The 18,302-nt window shown below is 38.5% G+C and overlaps 1 protein-coding gene and 1 pseudogene across 9 annotated transcripts in view; one reads left to right on the top strand and one right to left on the bottom strand.

Annotated features, from left to right (window-relative positions):
• The window catches only part of LOC127683495 (rho GTPase-activating protein 20-like), a 420,246-nt gene that overhangs the window by 11,031 nt on the left and 390,913 nt on the right, over positions 1 to 18,302 (top strand). For 3 of the 9 annotated variants that reach the window (XM_052180774.1, XM_052180771.1, XM_052180776.1), the window contains 2 exons: positions 128 to 237; positions 2,613 to 2,799. The exons of 1 other annotated variant lie outside the window; for it this stretch is intronic. In XM_052180774.1, coding sequence (XP_052036734.1) covers positions 128 to 237; positions 2,613 to 2,799 — 297 coding nt within the window. Of the gene's footprint in view, positions 1 to 127; positions 238 to 2,612; positions 2,800 to 4,997; positions 5,119 to 5,926; positions 6,140 to 18,302 lie in introns of those variants that run through there. 5 more of the 9 variants (XM_052180778.1, XM_052180775.1, XM_052180777.1 and 2 more) reach the window with 3 other exon arrangements.
• LOC127683980 (uncharacterized) lies at positions 9,720 to 9,811 on the bottom strand (annotated as a pseudogene).

Raw genomic sequence — 18,302 nt, 5'->3', positions numbered from 1 at the left:
AACAGATTGTGACACACAAGTTAACAATCCCTGGTCTAACCTCCTATTTTTAAACAAAACTTTTTTCAAATACTTTCTACAATGTACATAGACCATTAATTTTCTTGTGTTTTTTTCATTATAAAAGGATTTTATTAGAAACATACAAGGAAGCTTACTTTATTCAGATTTGTATGGAAATTGGCTTAGTGTCCTTGATGAAGAATCCCTGCTTGGAAAAATTTCAACTATACGAAGGTAATGACATAGTATACACTTGGGGAAATGCCCAAAGTTAGAAGTAATGCATTTTGAGATATATGGGCTTGTCTTTATAGGATTATAAGCTGGAATGATGTCCCAAGACAAGAAGTTTCCTTTGCTAAGACATGTATAGTCACTTTATAAACAGGTGCATTTCTCACACAAGTGTGTTGTACCATGTCTGTAATCCAACCACTTGAGAGTCTTCTAAATTATAATGGTCATGGTGTGGAAGACAGCTTATGCTACGCAGTTGTGTGCAAGACAGATTAGAACATTGGTTTGAATTCCTGAGTGAGACAAGTTAAAAGAAGTATATAAGTATAATAACTGTGGGCTATTTGTATCCTAATACTATTACCATAGTATTGTAAATATTGAACATTTAAATACATATATCATTAATTAGAACGTGAAGCTATTACTAAGTTCTTCCTTCTCAACTATAACTACCTAGATAAGTCTGGGTCAGGTATAGCTTTGACTTCTTTGGGTCATTTCCCTGTATCCATAGAATGATTTCTTAAGTACCAGGACTTTGAGCTCCCATTTCTACCCAGGACTCCAGTATCTCTGCCTTATCTATAGCAGAAGCTTTTATGCCTGCATTGTGTAGGGTCACTAGTGCGCCTTCTGCTCCTTGTGTTCCAGAGTGTCACAAGAGTGCTGCATGGATTCATAGTAAGTTGGATATTAAATGTGCCCCCATGGTGGTTAGAAAGATGGTTCATTGTTTGGCAACACTTTTTTCCATACACAGAACACACAACCTGCAACAAGCTTCATTCATTCATTCTATTTCCAGAGAACCTGACACCTTCCTCTGGGTTCTGTGGGTAGCAGTAATACATGTAATACAGAAAAATGCATACATAATTTTTAAAGTTTCCCATAATTCTATAGGGGAAATTGATTTTCAGATAATATTTTAGCCAACAGTAGCAATATTTTACCTAAAATCTGTATTTTGGGGTGGGGTCATTCATTTGTTTATATTAGTGCACATGCAGAAGCTATGCATGCAGTCGATGGCATAACTATATCCAAAGTTCCATTTCTTTTTATTAGATATTTACTTTATTTACATCTCAAATATTATTCCCTTTCCTCATTTCCTCTCGGAAAACCCCCTATCCCATCTTCCAGACCCCTGCTCACCTATCTACCCACTTCCACTTTCCTGTCCTGGCATTACCCTTCAGTGGAGCAGCAAGCTTTCACAGGACCAATGTCCTCTCCTCTCATTGATTTCTGAAAAACCCATCCTCTGCTATATATGTAGCTGGAGCCATGGGTCCCTCCATATGTACTCTTTGGTTGGTGGGTTAGTTCCTTGGAGCTCTGGTTACTGGTTGGTTTATATTATTATTCCAGCCTATGGGGCTGCAAAACCCTATAGCTCTCTAGCTCCTCCATTGGGGACCCTGTGCTTAGTCCATTGGTTGGCTGTGAGCATCAACTTCTGTCTTTGTCAGGCACTGGCAGAGCCTCTCAGGAGACAGGTATATCGGGCTCCTGTCAGATAGCCCTTGTTGGCAGTCACAATAGTGACTGGGTTTGGTAAGTGTGTATGGGATGAATCCCATGTGGAGCAGTCTCTAAATGGCCTTTCCTTAAGGTTCTGCTCCACCCTTTGTGTCTAAATCTCCTCCCATGGGTATTTTGATCCCCCTTCTAAGACAAATGGAAGTATCCACACTGCGGCCTTCCTTCTTCTTGGCCTTCATGTGGTCTGTGAATTGTGTCTTGGGTATTCTGAGCGTTTTGGTTGATATTCACTCATCAATGAGTGCATAAGATGTGTTTGTTTTTCGTTTGTTTGATTGGTTGGGTTACCTCACTCAGGATATTTTCTAGTTCTACCCATTTGCCTAAGAATTTCATGAATTCATTGATTTTAATAGCTGAGCAGTACTCCATCTTATAAATGTACATTTTCTGTACCTATACCTCTGTTGAGGGACATGTGGGTTCTTTCCAGCTTCTGCCTACTATAAATAAGGCTACTATGAGCATAGTGGAGCATGTGGCCTTATTGTCTGTTGGAGCTTCTTCAGGATATAAGCCAAGGAGTGGTATAGCTAGGTCCGCTGGTAGCACTATGTCCAATTTTCTGAGGAATCAACAACCCGATATCCAGAGTGGTTTTATCAACTTGCAATCCCACCAGCAATGTAGGAGTGTTCCTCTTTCTCCACATCCTCACCAGCATCTGCTGTCCCCCAAGTTTTTGGTCCTGGCAATTTTAACTGGAATGAGGTGGAATTTCAGGGTTATTTTGATTTGCATTTCCCTAATGATTAAGGATGTTGACAATGCAGCATTACTTGTCAGACAATCAACAGTAAAATTTTCCTTTGTCTATATAGTATTCTACTGAAGATGCCACAAGCAAATTACATTGTTCTTAAACAGCTCATTCGTGTGCTATTAAAAATTAAAACTTCTGCCAAGAATACTCTAGACAGCTTCATCTTATCTATCCGTATAGCCCCACATGTGTTATGGGATCAGACTTGTGTGAACTCATTATTTGGAAGTGACATTCCAAAAAAGGTAAGAGGATCTGATTTTTCCCTTTGAGAACAAAGTAGTCATTGTGATCAAGAAATTGGGAGTACCTCAGAAAGGTCAGCGATGTTAAAGGAAACCCTAAGATTGCATTATTCTGGAGTGGGAGATACATTGATCTATTTCAGGAAACATTGGGAAGGGAGATTGTTAATATAGTTTGAAGGAAGTGAACCATTTGTTTTTTGTTCTTTCTTTCCTTTTTACTTTTGTTTCAGATATTGATCTTAGATATTAATGTTTTACCCAATAATATGCTGCATGTATAATGGTAGTTCAAGAAGACTACAGTAAAGTTGAAAAAAATCCCTATTACCTAGTGTTTCACTTGTTTGATTATTTACTATTACAGCTGTACTTTGGAGCACATGATAGTTGTTCTTTATCATTGTGAGACTATTAAAATTATGAATTACCCTAACTGCACTACTGGTCATAAAAAAGAACATTGCATACAATTTTATATATAGATATAGATATAGATATAGATATAAATATACACAGACATATATACATATATATATATATATATGCATATGTATACAGACATATATACATATAGATATATGTATACATATATATATACATACAATATGTAATATAATGAATAATGATGAACATGTACTCTATCTTATATAATATAGTTTCTAATATTTTAGCACTAAATTCTACTTATATAAAATAGAAGTATATGTTTGCATTATTTTGGGTACATTTTTAGGTACCTTAATATTTTGCTTTATTTATCTCTTCCTTTTCCTAGAAAGCTATATGCATTTATATTTTTTTATCACTTTAATTATTTAGTTTTAATTCTGATTGCAGTACACTACTCTAGGTCTCATCCTCACGACCCCCTCTTCCCTCAGTTTAATTTTAATTTAAAATTTTATTTATGTTTTAATTTTTTTAAAGTTTGGGGGAAGTTACCAGGGGAGAGTGTAGATATGGATGGACTAGAAAATGAGTGTTACTGGGTTGCATGATGAGAAATTCACAGAGAATCAACAAAGGACTTACCAATGAATGAAGTCATGGTGGTATTACTCACCATGGAGTAGAGTAGACCAATGAAAAGCTCCTTCAATTTAGAAAGTGTCTTAATTTGCTACTATTATGATAAAACACTGAGGAAAATTCTGGAGGACAGGTTACACTTCACAATATACTTCTAGTTACCAGTTAACTACTGAAAATGTCAGGGCAAAACCAAAGCGAGGCAGGAAGCTGGAGGCAAGAACTGATGCACAAGCTGTGTAAGAGTGCTTGCTGCCTCTTTTCCTGCACCTCCTATCTCTCTTTGTCTCAGTAATAGCTCCTGGGTGGCACCATCCTGGAGTTCTGGGACCTATAAATTCCATTGTTAATCAAGAAAATATTCCACAGACTTTTCTACACAATGGGCCAATTTGTTGTCTCAGTTTCTCAACATAGATCCCTGTTCTCACCAAATTCTTCATTAGTCATTTTTCTATTGCTTTAGTAAAACACCAGGACCAAGGCAACTCATAGAAGTAAATGTTTATTTGGGACTTAGAGATTTAGAGACATTACCATCCTTCAAATTCATGACAGAGGAGCATGGCTGCAGGAAGGTAGGGCAACCAAACAGGAAGCAGAGACCTGGTGGCTCTCATCTTAGGCAGCAAACGTGAAGCATAGAGAGTACACTCCAAATGGCACCTGACTTCTGTGACCTTACATTCTAACCTATGACATACTTCCTCCAGAGATGTCAAGTCACTAAACCACTCAAAAGATTTCACAAAGATGGTACCATAAATTGAGATGCCTGGAATTAGACAGGCATCACATTCAAAATATCACAATGAAACTCCACCTCTTCCCCATTCCCCTGCATAAAATCACTAATTCAAGAAATCTTTGAAGTCAGTACTGTGATTCACTCACAGTTATTCTGGCAGCATATCAGTTCTGAAATGTTACATTGCTTTAGTAGTTCCCCTATTCTTTGAAGTATGTATGAAATTTTAACATGATAAAGTAAGTTGCGAAGAACTTAAGCATCTCCATTTCAGACAGAGACTTAATTTCACAGGTTCATATCTGCTCAAAGTAACTGATATTTTCCTTTTCATTTTGGAATTCATTTTTTTATCGATTTCAATTTCGTAAACTATGTAAAATTACAGAAGATCTTGTTTTTTTTCCTTGTGTTACAGATCTCTGTTATACAAATCATGATTGATAACTTTGCAGATATATTTGGAGAAGATGACCCTATAATTTGTGACAACAGTCAGAAGAGGTCAGATGACATAAAGACTACAGTAAATACTGCTGGTAAGTCAAAAGCTTTGAAATACTGATGAATTAAAGGTTTCATCTGCTTCTTCTCAAGCAGAAGTTCCTAGAGATTAAGAGAAATTAGTCATTAAACAGATGGAAGGATGATATTCTCTGATTTCATAAATTTGTAAATATCAAAGCCCTATTGTAGCCTATTATATTAAAACGTGGGAAAAGATTTTTAAACAATACTTTCATTAAATTATATATTAATATGTGTATATATACATAGGTATGCATAAAGACACACATACACACACACACTCACACACACACACACACTCGCACACACACATATATTCTTTCATACATGCATGTAGGACAGAGGAACTCCTTACTTAGACCCTGTACAAATTCCAGCATATTACCTGTTATATTTCTCACCTTTCTTCCCATGGTCCATAAGTCATGTAGGATATCTTGGATATGAAATTATTTTTAAAAAGTTCACTTAGAAACAATTATTCAATTTAAAAATTCATTACACATACTCCCAAGAGTGAACAATGTGCCAACAAGCTTTGCTATTCTTGGACAGAAACACTGATGTTTAATTTCATTTGATTCATAATCTTGCCAAATGCTTAGCATTTGGTATCAATATGAAGTTGCACAGGATCCACTACAACACCTATGTGAGGAATCTTAACAAATACCACATTCAGGAGCAGATATATTGTTAACTCAAGAAGCTTTTGTGTACAGTTCAGAAAATATACTGAAAACTAGTCTGATCTGAAGTGGGGTGAATCTATCATCAGAGAATGTTTTTCTAACTAAGACATTTCTTGACTTCATTTAGCAGGAGACAACGAAACAACTGCAACATATGACTTTCCACAAAGGAAACTTCCTCATGACTAAAGAAGGTTCCTGTCATTCTATTTCAATAAAAGAAACAACTTCAATTATACATTTACCCATATTATTTATTACAAATAGATTCACTCACTATTTATTTCAAGTTATGTATTACATATTCTTATCTATTATAATAAATTGAATTAAATTGTTATTGCTTAGACTCGAATATGCCTGATTCATGATTCTCCATAGTATTTGTAAAATGGCATTTCCAGTACTCTCCTCCACCTCTCTTACTCAGGCACCTATATTCATGCAACAGATCCACTAGAATCACTTTATTAATTTTTTCTTCCAAACTACAATCAAAACGGCATTTTAAGTCCTGCACAATAATTTTGTTAATAGTAATTATTGTCCTAGTTCTGTGAAAATGTACTCTACTAAATTATTTACATTAGGAAAATAGCTCATTTTTTTGAGGGCTCAAGATATCAACATACAGCAGTTCTAATGTCAGGAGGTTGTAGCTAGTGAAGTCGTTCACCTAATTCAGAAGCAGAGGACAATAAATGTTAATATTCAGTAAGTTTTTTCTTTTTAAACATCCCAGGAACCATGAAAGGAATAGTAGAACCTAGTTATACTATTGGTTTGGCCACCAGTTACTTAAGCATAGACAGAATCTAAGGACCATAAATACACCCTCAGTGTCATGTCCAGAATCTTTTTTCAGAGAGAATTCTAAATAGAATTCCATTAATGATCAGCATTAATCATCACACATGATAAGATTAAAGGTGAATCATGGCTTCAAAAAACATAGGAATGGTCAAAGGTTTTAGTGATCAGAGAAATGAGCAGAGTCTGAAGTGAAGGCCACCCAGAGACTGCCTTACCTGGGGATTCATCCTACAAACAGTCACCAAACCCCGACACTACAACAAGAAGCATGTACCAAAAGGAGCATGCCATGGCTGTCTCCAGATGGGCCCTGACAGAGCTCTATAAATACAGAGGCAGAAACTAGCAACCAACTATTGGACTGGGCTTGGGGTCACCAGTGGGAGGATCTGGAGGGTAGCCCGGAGTACCTGAAGGGGTTATAGCCCCATGGGAATAAGAATGACTTCAGACACTCAGACACCCCAAGACTCCCAGGGACTGAACCATCAGGATCAGTGGGAGGAGTGGTCTTTGGTCAGGTAAAGGCTCAATAGAGGCCCCAACAAAAGGAAACAGACTGGGGTGGGGGGTGGGGGTGAGGTGGGAATGTGTCAGGTAGAGGGACATACACATGGAGGCAAGTGATGGGAGGAGGGGTAGGGAATCTTTGGGGAGGGGGGCTTTCAGGAGGGGGGAAATTGGGAAAGGTTTTACCATTGGCAACGTAAATGAAGATACTCAATAGAAAAATAGATATTGAGAGAAAACAAAAACCAACAAAACAACAACAACAAAATGACCCCAGGATCCCACTTTACACCAATCAGATTGACTACATTCAAAAACCTCAGATGACAACCAGTGTTGTTGAGGATATGTAGAAAGAGGAACACTCCGCCATTGCTGGTGGAGTTGCAACCTGTTACAACCATTCTGGAAATCATTCTGGTGTTTATTTTGAAAAATGGAAATAGATCTACCTGATGACCTAGCAATACCACTCTTGAGAATATACCCAAATGATGCCCACCATGCCACAGAGGCACGTGTTCCACTACGTTCATAGCAACCTTGTGCTGCTAGGTATCTTAGATACCTAGAAGCTGGAAACAACCCAGATGTCCCACAACAAATCGATACAGAAAATGTTCATTTACACAATGGAATACTACTCAGCTGTTAAGCATGAGGACATCCTGAATTTTTCAAGCAAATGGAAGGAATTAGAAAATATCCTGAGTAAGGTATTCGGACACAAAAGGACACACTAATATTCTCACTAATAAGCGGATATTAGCCAAAAAATGCATAATACCCAACATACAGTCCACAGACCTCAAAAAAGGTCAACAAGCTGAAGTGCACAAGTGAGGACAACTCAGTCCCACTTGGGAGGGAGAAGAAAGCAATCACAAGTGGGGAAGAAGGGTGGGACCTGGGAAGGAAAGTGGACAGTGGTCAGGGGAGTCATGGGAGAGGGGAACCTGATCTAGGATGGGGAGAAGGAAAAGGACTGAAGCCCTGAGGGCCAGCACAAAGAATGTAAACAAGCAACCTTGGAAAGTAGAAGGTTAGGGGAAGGACCCTCCAGAATGTACCAGAGTCCTGGGAGGTGAGCAACTATCAGGCACTAAAGGGAGCAACCTTAGATGCCTGACAGTGGGGAGAGGGAACATAGCCCACCTCCAGCAGGAAGAAAGATAGGGCATCAAATGAGGGAGGGGCATCCCACAGTCACAACTCTGATCTGTAATTGTTCCTCTCTGAAACAACTGCAGAGATAGAAATGGAAAGGAGCCTGAGGAAAAGAGCCAGAGATAGGCCCAAAGTGAGGTCTAGCTCAAGCGGAGGCTCTAAGGTCTGACACTATTACTGAGGCTATGGAGAGTTCACAATAAGGGACCTATCTTGACTGCCCTCTGAATGATCCAACAAGCAGCTGAAAGAGTCAGATACAGACATTTGCACCCAACTAATGGACAGAAGCACCTGACTCCTGTTGTTGAATTAGGGAAGGATGAAAGCAGCTAAGGAAGGAGACCCAGTAGGACGACCAGCACTCTCAATCTGGACCTCTCAGATCTCTCAAACACTGAACCACCAAATAGGCAGCATACACCAGCTGACATGAGGCCCCCAACACACTTACAAAAGAAACCTCCAGGTCTGTATTCATTCAGAGATGATGCACCTAACCCTCAAGAGACTCTAGGGCCCAGGGAGTTTAGAGGTCAGGTGGGCTGGAGGATGAGGACATCCATGTGGAGACAGCAGGGTGGGGAGGAGATATGGGATGTGGAAAGTTCTGAGAGTGGATGAGATGGGGGGATAAAATATTAAGTTTTAAAAAATACATAAATAAATGTATAAATTATTTAGAATGCTACAGAAGGAATTGAGCTGATCTAGTAAATTAGTGTGATAAATTTTCAAGTCTACAGCCTCACTACTTCCATAAATCTGACTTAAATTTCTAGCCCCAGCCATGGGAGGTTGAGTGCCTTTTGCCAAAGAAATCTTACAGCAATATGTCTAAATTCAACTGATTCTAGCGGTTTATGACTTAGCAACATCTACGTTGAAAATGAGTTTCTATGGTACATAAAATATTAGACATGTTGACGTGTTAGGGAAGCAGTTGACAGGAGTATTCTGCTTCTAACACTTATGAAGTGTGACAATAACCCGTACAGCCACATATCAGAATAGATGCAGTAAGTGTACTTACATGTCAGTAGTATTCAAGAAGTTTTTTTTGTAAGTGTAATTTAATTAATTTTTTGATATATTTTTTGTTTACATTTCAAATTATTTCCCCTTTCCTGGATCTCCCCTCTCAAAAAGTCCCATAAGCCCTCTTCCCGCCCCTTGTTACCTCATGAACCCCTTCCTGCTCCCCTTTCCTGGTATTCCCCTAAACTGCTGCACTGAGCCTTTCTAGGACTAGGGGCCTCTCCTTCCTTCTTCTTGGGCATCATTTGATATGTGAATCGTTTCTTGGGTATTCTGATCTTCTAGGCTAATAGCCGCTTATCAGCGAGTTCATACCACTGTGAGGTCAAGAACCTTTGATTGGACTTAAGTTTATTTTCTTTACCTCACAATTGAACAGTTTTGGGTCTTTCATTGGTTTCTCTGAAAAAAAATTTTAGTCTGTAGACTCTAAGAAGCCTGTTCTTTTCTACACTTGATCTTAGCCAAAAGGCCGAGAAGCAATAAACCTGTTCTTTTCTACTGAGATAAAGAAATGGACTGAGCCCAGATGTGAGAGAAGGTGTGCATGTGTGTGTGGGGGGGCGTGCGTGCATATGGGCATGTTGGGTGGGGAGGAGCTAAGGAGTAGAGGGAGGGAAAACTATCAGAACATGTTGTATTACAAAAGAATCTACTTAATAAAAAGCAGGAGGAAGAAAATATTCATCAGAAAAAAAGGAATAAAAAGACCTAATTATTAAACCTCAAACTTTAATAGAAAGAAAATAAAATAGAATCATATTTTATACTTATTTTTTCTGTTTTTATAGTGAAGATGTAGAGGATAGAATGAATTCATTTAAGGAATGTATTTTATCCTTGACTATGATTCTGAACTAAGCATCATTGTGATGAGAAGTATAATATACTAATCTACAATACTGACTGACTTTCCTGTAGATGAAGCTTTCTGACTCTGTTCAGTAAAGCATATTTATTTTTAAAGTGTCCTGTGATTTTTGCATGTTGGTCTCTACGGTTCATAGGGTTAATGAAGCTGAATTTTCACATATACCTTTGATAGGTTAAAAAAGAATAATGTATTGAGAATATTTGAGAATGAGTATGAATTTCAAAATGTTTTGTAGAAAATTACTTCTCTTCTTGGATAGATATTATTACTGATATCTATCTGTCTATCATTTCATCTATCTATTTAGCTATTAACATATACTTTTCTGAGAATCTGTTATTTAATAAAAATGCCTATGGTTCAACAATTATTAAACGAACATGATTTTAAAACCAAAAGACTGAAGAGGATGAAATGCACTTGTCACTTTGTCAGTTATAGCATAAGCTCTTGAATCTTGACTTCACAATGGCCTGTCACCCTGACTGCTAATGAATCCTCAGACTTCAGTGGTTGGTTTACCAACTGCAGTCTTCAGTTTGTTATATAGTGCCTAGAAGGAAAGCGATAATTTCATATCCATTGATTTGCTCTCAATTCCAGGCTCCACTGTAAAGGTATGTATATAGAAAGCAATTGTTAGCATAGCACAGGAGATGGAGAGGTTTGGAGAGGTGCAGGAATCTAGGTGGAGACTTTAAAATGTACAAGAATGTTTACTTTCCAGAATCAATGTTGATATCCTCATAGGAGCCACAGGAAAGACACACGGAACTGTCACCTGTGTCTGGACAAGATCAACTTCATGACTAATCTTTGAATGCTGGAGTGTTTGCTTGTTTGTACATGTGATTGTTTTTCTGCATTGAGAGTTATCTAGCTTATTATAATAGTTTTGACAGCTCAGCTGAACATCAGGATCATGAAAGCAGAGGTCTTTGGCTTGAGTTGTGGAGATTCATGCAACTACACTTTCAAATGCTAATATACTTCACCTACTCATTTCTAAGTTTTCACCATTCAAGACAGTTTGGGGAAGGGACAAACATACGAAAAAGAAATTTCTGAAGGAAACTGACATATAGGACAATATAGGAAAGGCCAGGGTGTTCACAGGTATGAAAAGAAGTCTAGAATTTTTAATGATGTTTAATTTTTTAATTTCTTACTAAGTTTCCCATTAGCATATCATTTATGTTCAAAGTTACAATTAGTTTTTAATATCACATTCTTCCTTATTTTGAATTTCATACATGTATACAGTGTATTAAATCATCAGTATAAATGCTGCTATAATATTCCTCAGATCTTCTCTTTCAACATTATTTACTGTTTTTTTACTATCATAAACCTTTTAAAATTTAACATGAACATTGGTCTGATAACTTATCCACTGAGTACTTGTTCTGTTAGGTGGAGACCTGTACAAGGAGTATCTTATTTTTTCAACTATATGGAAACCCTTGTGAAGAAAGACATTGGAGGAATACATCAAAACTTGCTGTGCCAAAGCAACATAGAACTCACAAGTGGCAGGAAAAGGAATGAGAGACATCAATCTTTATTTAATGATGCATTGGTTGTGTCTAGTAATCTGTTATTCTGTGCAACATGTATTCCTTACTATGAGAGACTACACTTTAATTAGGCATTTTGTACAAAACTAAAATATTCTTTTCTTTTTTTTTTTAAGTTTATACTTACTTCATTACTTACTGATTGTAACTTTCTTTTCCTCTACTGTGTTTGGGGTTTGGCAGACACTCCCCTTTACATTTCTCAACTCATTTTGAGAAAAGTTTCAAACACATTTAAAAAAAAATGAATTATTTATGGTGCCATCCTTCTAGTTGAATTTGGGAACGAATAACAACTTGAAAAGGAGGCAGATTCTGCTTATTCTCTTTTGTTGTAGATGTTAACTAGATATATTCTTTATTTATATTTCAAATATTATCTTCTTTCCTGCCCCCCACCCCCGTGAAAATCCCATGAGCTATATCAGCTCTCCCTGTTCCCCAATCAAACCCCTCCTGCTTCCTGGTCCTGGTATTCCGCTACACTGCAGCACAGAACATTTATGGGCCTGTCCTCCCTTTGATGTCCAACAAGGCCATCCTCTGCTGCCTATGCTTCTGGAGTCATGGGTAACTTCATGTGTACTCATTGGTTGATGGTTTTGTCCCTGGGAGCTCTGGGAGTGCTGAGTGGTTAAGAATTAGTCTGGGAAGAATAATGATTTTGGCTGACCAGATGCCCCAGGGTTCCCAGGGACTGAGCCATCAACCACAGGTTACACATGGTTCCAGCCAAAAGAGTGGCAGAGGAATGCCTTGTTGGGCTTCAGTAGGAGGACAGGTCTCTGGTCCTATAAATGCCCAATAGATGCCCCAGCATGGGAAAATCGAGGGGGCAGGGTAGGTGGTAGTGTGTTGGGTGGGGGACATATTCTTGGAGGCAGGGGCTGGGAGGATGGGTTGGGGTATTTCGGGGAGGGGAGGAAACTGGGAAAGGGTATAACATTTGAAATGTAAATGAGGAATATATTCAATAAAAAATGCAAAAAAATTCCAAAAAAAAAAAAAACCAATACAAAAAGAAAAGGAGGCAGATGTGCCATATCCCATTCCCTGCTCTCCCTTGTCCCTGTGTGTGTATGTGTGTGTCTGTGTCTGTGTGTATGTGTGTGTTGGCTTGTTCCAATTCAATTATAATTATGTTTCTATTTATTTTATTTATTTGCCCTTTCTTTCTCCCTTTCCTTCCTTCTTTCTCTCTTTCATTCTTTTATTCTTTCTTTTGTTCTTTCTTTCTTTTTCTTTTTTTTTCATTTATTTATTTACATTGCAAATGATTTCCCCTTTTCTGGGTCCCCACTCCCCGCAAGTCCCATAAGCCCTATTCTTCCATCTACCCCTTCCCACTTCCCTGTTCTGGAATTCCCCTATACTCTTGCACTGAGTCTTTCCAGAACCAAGGCTCACTCCTCCATTCTTTTTGGACATCATTTAATTTGTGGATTATGTCCTGGGTATTCAAAGTTTCTAGGCTAATATCCACTTATCAGTGAGTGCATACCATGATTGATCTTTTGAGACTGGGTTACCTCACTTAGTATGATGTTCTCCAGCTCCATCCATTTGTCTAAGAATTTCATGAATTCATTGTTTCTAATGGCTGAATAGTACTCCATTGTGTAAATATACCACATTTTTTGTATCCATTCCTCCGTTGAAGGACATCTAGGTTCTTTCCAGCTTCTGGCTACTACAAATAGGGCTGCTATGAACATAGTGGAGCATGTGTCCTTATTGCATGCTGAAGAATCCTCTGGATATATGCCCAGTAGTGGTTTTGTCATGGTTTCTCCATCTACAGTGATTGAGAGTTTCGCTGGGTATTGTAATCTTGGCTGGCATTTTTCTTCTCTTAGAGTCTGCATGAGATCTGCCCAGGATCTTCTAGCTTTCATGGTCTCTGGTGAGAAATCTGGTGTAATTCTGATAGGTCTTCCTTTATATGTTACTTGCCCTTTTTCTCTTACTGCCCTAAGTATTCTTTCTTTCTTTAGTACATTTGGAGTTTTGATTATTATGTGACGGGAGTTATTTCTGTTCTGGTCCAGTCTGTTTGGAGTTCTGTAGGCTTCTTGTATATTCATGGGCATCTCTCTCTTTAGGTTAGAGAAGTTTTCTTCCATAATATTGTTGAAGATATTTGCTGGCCCTTTAAATTGTAGATCTTCACACTCATCAATACCTATGATCCTTTATTTGGCTTTCTCATTGTGTCCTGGATTTCCTGGATATTTTGGGTTACAAGCTTTTTGCATTTTGCATTTTCTTTAACTGTTGAGTCCATGATTTCTATGGTATCTTCGGCATCTGAGATTCTTTCTTCTATCTCTTGTATTCTGTTGTTGATATTTGCATCTATGGTCCCTGATTTCTTCCCAAGGTTTTCTATCTCCAAAGTTGTCTCCCTTTGTGCTTTCTTAGTTGTTTCTACTTCTGTTTTTAGATCCTGAAAATTTTTGCTCAGTTCTGTCATTTGCTTGTTTGTGTTTTCCTCTAATTCTTTAAGCGATTTTTGTGTTTCCTCTTTCATGACTTCTGACTGTCGATCAAGGTTCTCCTGTATTTCTTTAAGTGATTTTTGCGTTTCTTCCATATTGGCTTTTGTATTCTCCTGAATTTCTTTCAGTGATTTTTGTGTTTCCCTTGTAAGGGCTTCTAATTTTTGATCCATTTTCTCCTGAATTTCTTTAAGTATGTTCTTCATGTGTTCCTGCACTAGCATCATGACTAGTGATTTTAAATCCAAATCTTGTTTTTCTGGTGTGTTGGGGTATCCAGGACTTGCTAATGTTGGAGAATTGGGTTCAGATGCTGCCATAATGCCTTGGTTTCTGTTAGTAATGTTCCTACGTTTGCCTTTAGCCATCTGGTCTCCCAGGAGTTAGATGGTCTTATTGTCACTGGCTGGAGCTTCAACCTACTGTGGATCTTTAAGGTTATTTCTGCAACACTGGGTGACTGGGTTTCTTCTGGCACAGATTACTGATATGCTGGCTTCCTCTTTTGTGCCTTTGGAGCCCTTCTCAATCTTGGCTCAAGCAATGCTATACTTAGGTTGTCAAGGTCAACCAGGTGTTCTCTGTCTGCTCTATTATGGAGGGAAGAAGTTGTGGTGGGGGTCACTCCCTCTGTTGATTCTCACATAGGACCCAGGTCCTACGATGGACTGGCTTGCAGATGAACCGCCTATGTGCTCAGTTCCTGAGTGGAGGCAGACCCCTGGTGGTTTGCACCACCAGAAATCTAAAGCTCAGGGTGTTACAGTACCTAGTGATCCTTTTGTGTCCCTGCAGACAGCAAATATGGCAGTGGGGCTTCTCTCCTTCCACAGCTTCCTGGGCAGGACACGGGCCCCGAGCCCGGCGGGCTGGCAGACAAAAGCAGCCTATGTGCTCAGTTCCTGAGTGGAGGCAGACCCCTGGCAGTTTGCACCACCAGAAATCTAAGGCTTCTTTTCTTTCTTTCTTACCTCCTTCCTTCTTTGCTTTCCTACCTCCCTCCTTCTGTCCATCTTTCTCTCTCTGTCTCTCTTTCTCTCTCTCTTTCTCTCTGTCTCTCTCTCTATGTCTCTCTGTCTCTCTATCTCTCTGTCTCCCTGTTTAACCCCCCCTCCATCTCTTTCACACTTTCTTTCAAGAAAGGACTGATCTCTCTATGGGGAACAGCACAACTGTGATCTCCTGACAGTTCCAGGTAAGCCAGAACTACATCATCATCACCATCATTTTACATTTGTATCTTCTCACCAAAAATAAAGGAAAGGGGAGTCAACTTGGCTAGCAGATAAAATTGATAAAATTAAATCATTAAAAACTCAAGTATGAAATTTCATCAGAAAGATGAAAATGGTCATCTTGTGGAACATCATGAAAGTAGCTTCTCCACCACCCTAACCTGACCTTACCACCACTTCTGCTTATTTCCAGCTCCTGAGTGCAGGAGTTACTGAGTTTAGGCAGTACAGAGTTTAGCATGGCAGGCAGGGACACACCTGGGGTCTGAAGACATGCAAGATCAACTGTCAGATTTAAGGCAGAAAAAAAGAAAGGAGAAAAAGACTGATCAAGGAATCAATAACTTTCAAATGGGCTTGGGTATTGGTAGTGGGAAAGGAGTTTCCATCCTTGGTGGTTAAAAGACACAGCCACATTGGAAAGTTTAAACTTTACATGTCCTGTTCACCTCTGAGACCTCAATATGGTGGCCAGGAAAATAAGTCTCTGAGCTGGCATAGTGGCACAAGCCTTTAATCCCAGAAGACACAGGCAGATCTCGAACTGGAGACTAGCCTGCCACATATAGTGAGTCCCAGACTGGCCAGGGATATACAATGAGACCCTGTACTTGAAAAATAAAACAAAACAAGAAAAGGAAAAAAAAACCCACAAACCAACAAAAACACAAATCGTGCCTCTGATATCCAATCTGGGCAGCAGATCTGATTGTCAATCTGGGCAGCCAGGCTTCTGCATCTCCTCCTCCCTAACCTCACTCGGAGACTGCACTTGTGAACTCTTCTTCTCATCAGTGCCAGATGGAGCAGCACAGGCCTATTTATATGAGACAGGAAACTCCCTTCACCCATGCCTTTGACTGGACACCCGGCACTGATTGACTGAGTCTGTTGTACCCTATGTTAAAGACTGGTTCTTTTTCTTGCCTTCTCTCCTTTACAGAGGTCAGGCCAGCATCCTACTCTTGGGTGTTACCTGCTTCCTCTCCCTCTCTTCCTGAAGCCCTTGCATTAATTCATCCAATGATCTTTCAGTATATCTCAACTTTTCTAAAAACTGGGTGGACAAAATAGTGCTTCATGAGCAAACGATCACTTCTTGATGAACAACTGATTGCTCCTAATCTACTGTTGGGCAAGTGTCCCAGATAGACATGCAACTGTGTTGATAACAAAATGAATTCTAGCAGGAATGAAGACATCTATCCTGAGTGTGAAGAAGCTGAAGGTTCTGTTTAGGTCAAAGGTCAAAGATGGCTCAGGGTAAAATAATAGGCAACATGAATTCTCTGGGATATCTCGAGGAACTAAAAGGATATTAGCCCCCCCCACTAAAGAACAGAGATAGTAATAACAGAGAGAGGTCACTGCCTCTCTCCTGAAGCTTCCAGAAAGACACTGTGATACTTGAGTCAAGGACCTCTATCTAGAAATTAGGAGTATGGCTTAATAGTTAAAAGCCCAAGTTCTAGGGATAAATAGTTTAGGTACGAATTTCAGCTCCTTTGTTTTCTGGTTATGTGAACTAAAGAAAATTATTTAATATTTCTATGCAACCTTTTCCTTATTTGTAAAATGGGAGTTTATAATAGAGTAATAAAAAATATGTGATTTCAGTGTTGAAGGAATTACATTTTGGAAGATGCTTACAACACTTATGTTTTATACATTAAGCTCTAGAAACTGGTTATTTCACTATTACTAGTAATTCATTTAAAGAGACACTTTCTTAGTGTGGGGAAAGCACTAGCCTTGATTTCAGAGACTGCCAAAATATCACAACAGAAACATTGATTTTTGAATACTCTACTGAAAAAGAATACTGCGCTTCAAACCAAGGATGTCAGTAGTCTTTATTAGGTTAAATTATTGTAATCATGTACAACAAAAACGATTTTAAGTTTGAACAAAAAAGAGACAAGAGTTATTTAGGCTACTACAGATTACAAAGCAGGATATTCAAAGGGCTGTTTGGAGCCAGGCAGATGGTGGGCACCTGCAGTCCTAGCTCCTTGGAATATGCTGAGGTATTAAGCCCAGGAGTTTACAGACCAGCCTGAGCAACATAGTGAGACTGTAATGGGATCTGTTGCCCTCTGCTGTTAGTTTGAATGAAGCTCACATACATAAAATCAATAAATAAACCTTTAAAAAATCTATTCTATCTGTACTCTAATTTTAAGGGGGTTGTTAATGCCTTACTGGCGAGTTGGAGACAGTCCAGATTAGTTTGCAAATTTAGCTGTCAGAGGTCACTGTTAATGTATAAACAATGACAGTCTGCATGGCTGCAAAGATCAGTGAATGTTGTTTAAATGATATACATTGCTTCTCTTACTGCTACTAATATCAGAATTTTCTAAATATGGACAGATAGCTTTTAGTTTTTTGTTTTGGATATTTGGTTAATATGTTTTGTCCCTGTCTCTCTGAAATTTGATTTTATATCATTTACAAAATGTTTTGTTGTAATTATATAAGGTAAAAATCTTTTTTTTTCTGGAAAAAAAACCAGCTTAGGAGAGATGTGACATGGCATAGGAATTATTGTTATTATTATTATTATTGACTGTATGAGTCAATTTCTATAATTAGTTCTGCCTTATCTATGCACCTCATCTAATCATCAATCACATTAGTTCATTTCTTTCAAGAATCCATACTAATGAAAATAATAGTTATGTGATATTTGAGCTGAGTTTTATGAGAAAATGAGTCAATATCCTTGCTACTTTCCCCTATTAAGCAACAACAAAACACAGATGTTAACCCTGCCTTTAACCACTTCCCC

The sequence above is a fragment of the Apodemus sylvaticus genome, chromosome 4 (assembly GCF_947179515.1).
Source record: "Apodemus sylvaticus chromosome 4, mApoSyl1.1, whole genome shotgun sequence".
Classification (NCBI taxonomy): Eukaryota; Metazoa; Chordata; class Mammalia; order Rodentia; family Muridae; genus Apodemus; species Apodemus sylvaticus.
This window is presented reverse-complemented; position numbering and strand designations above follow the sequence as displayed.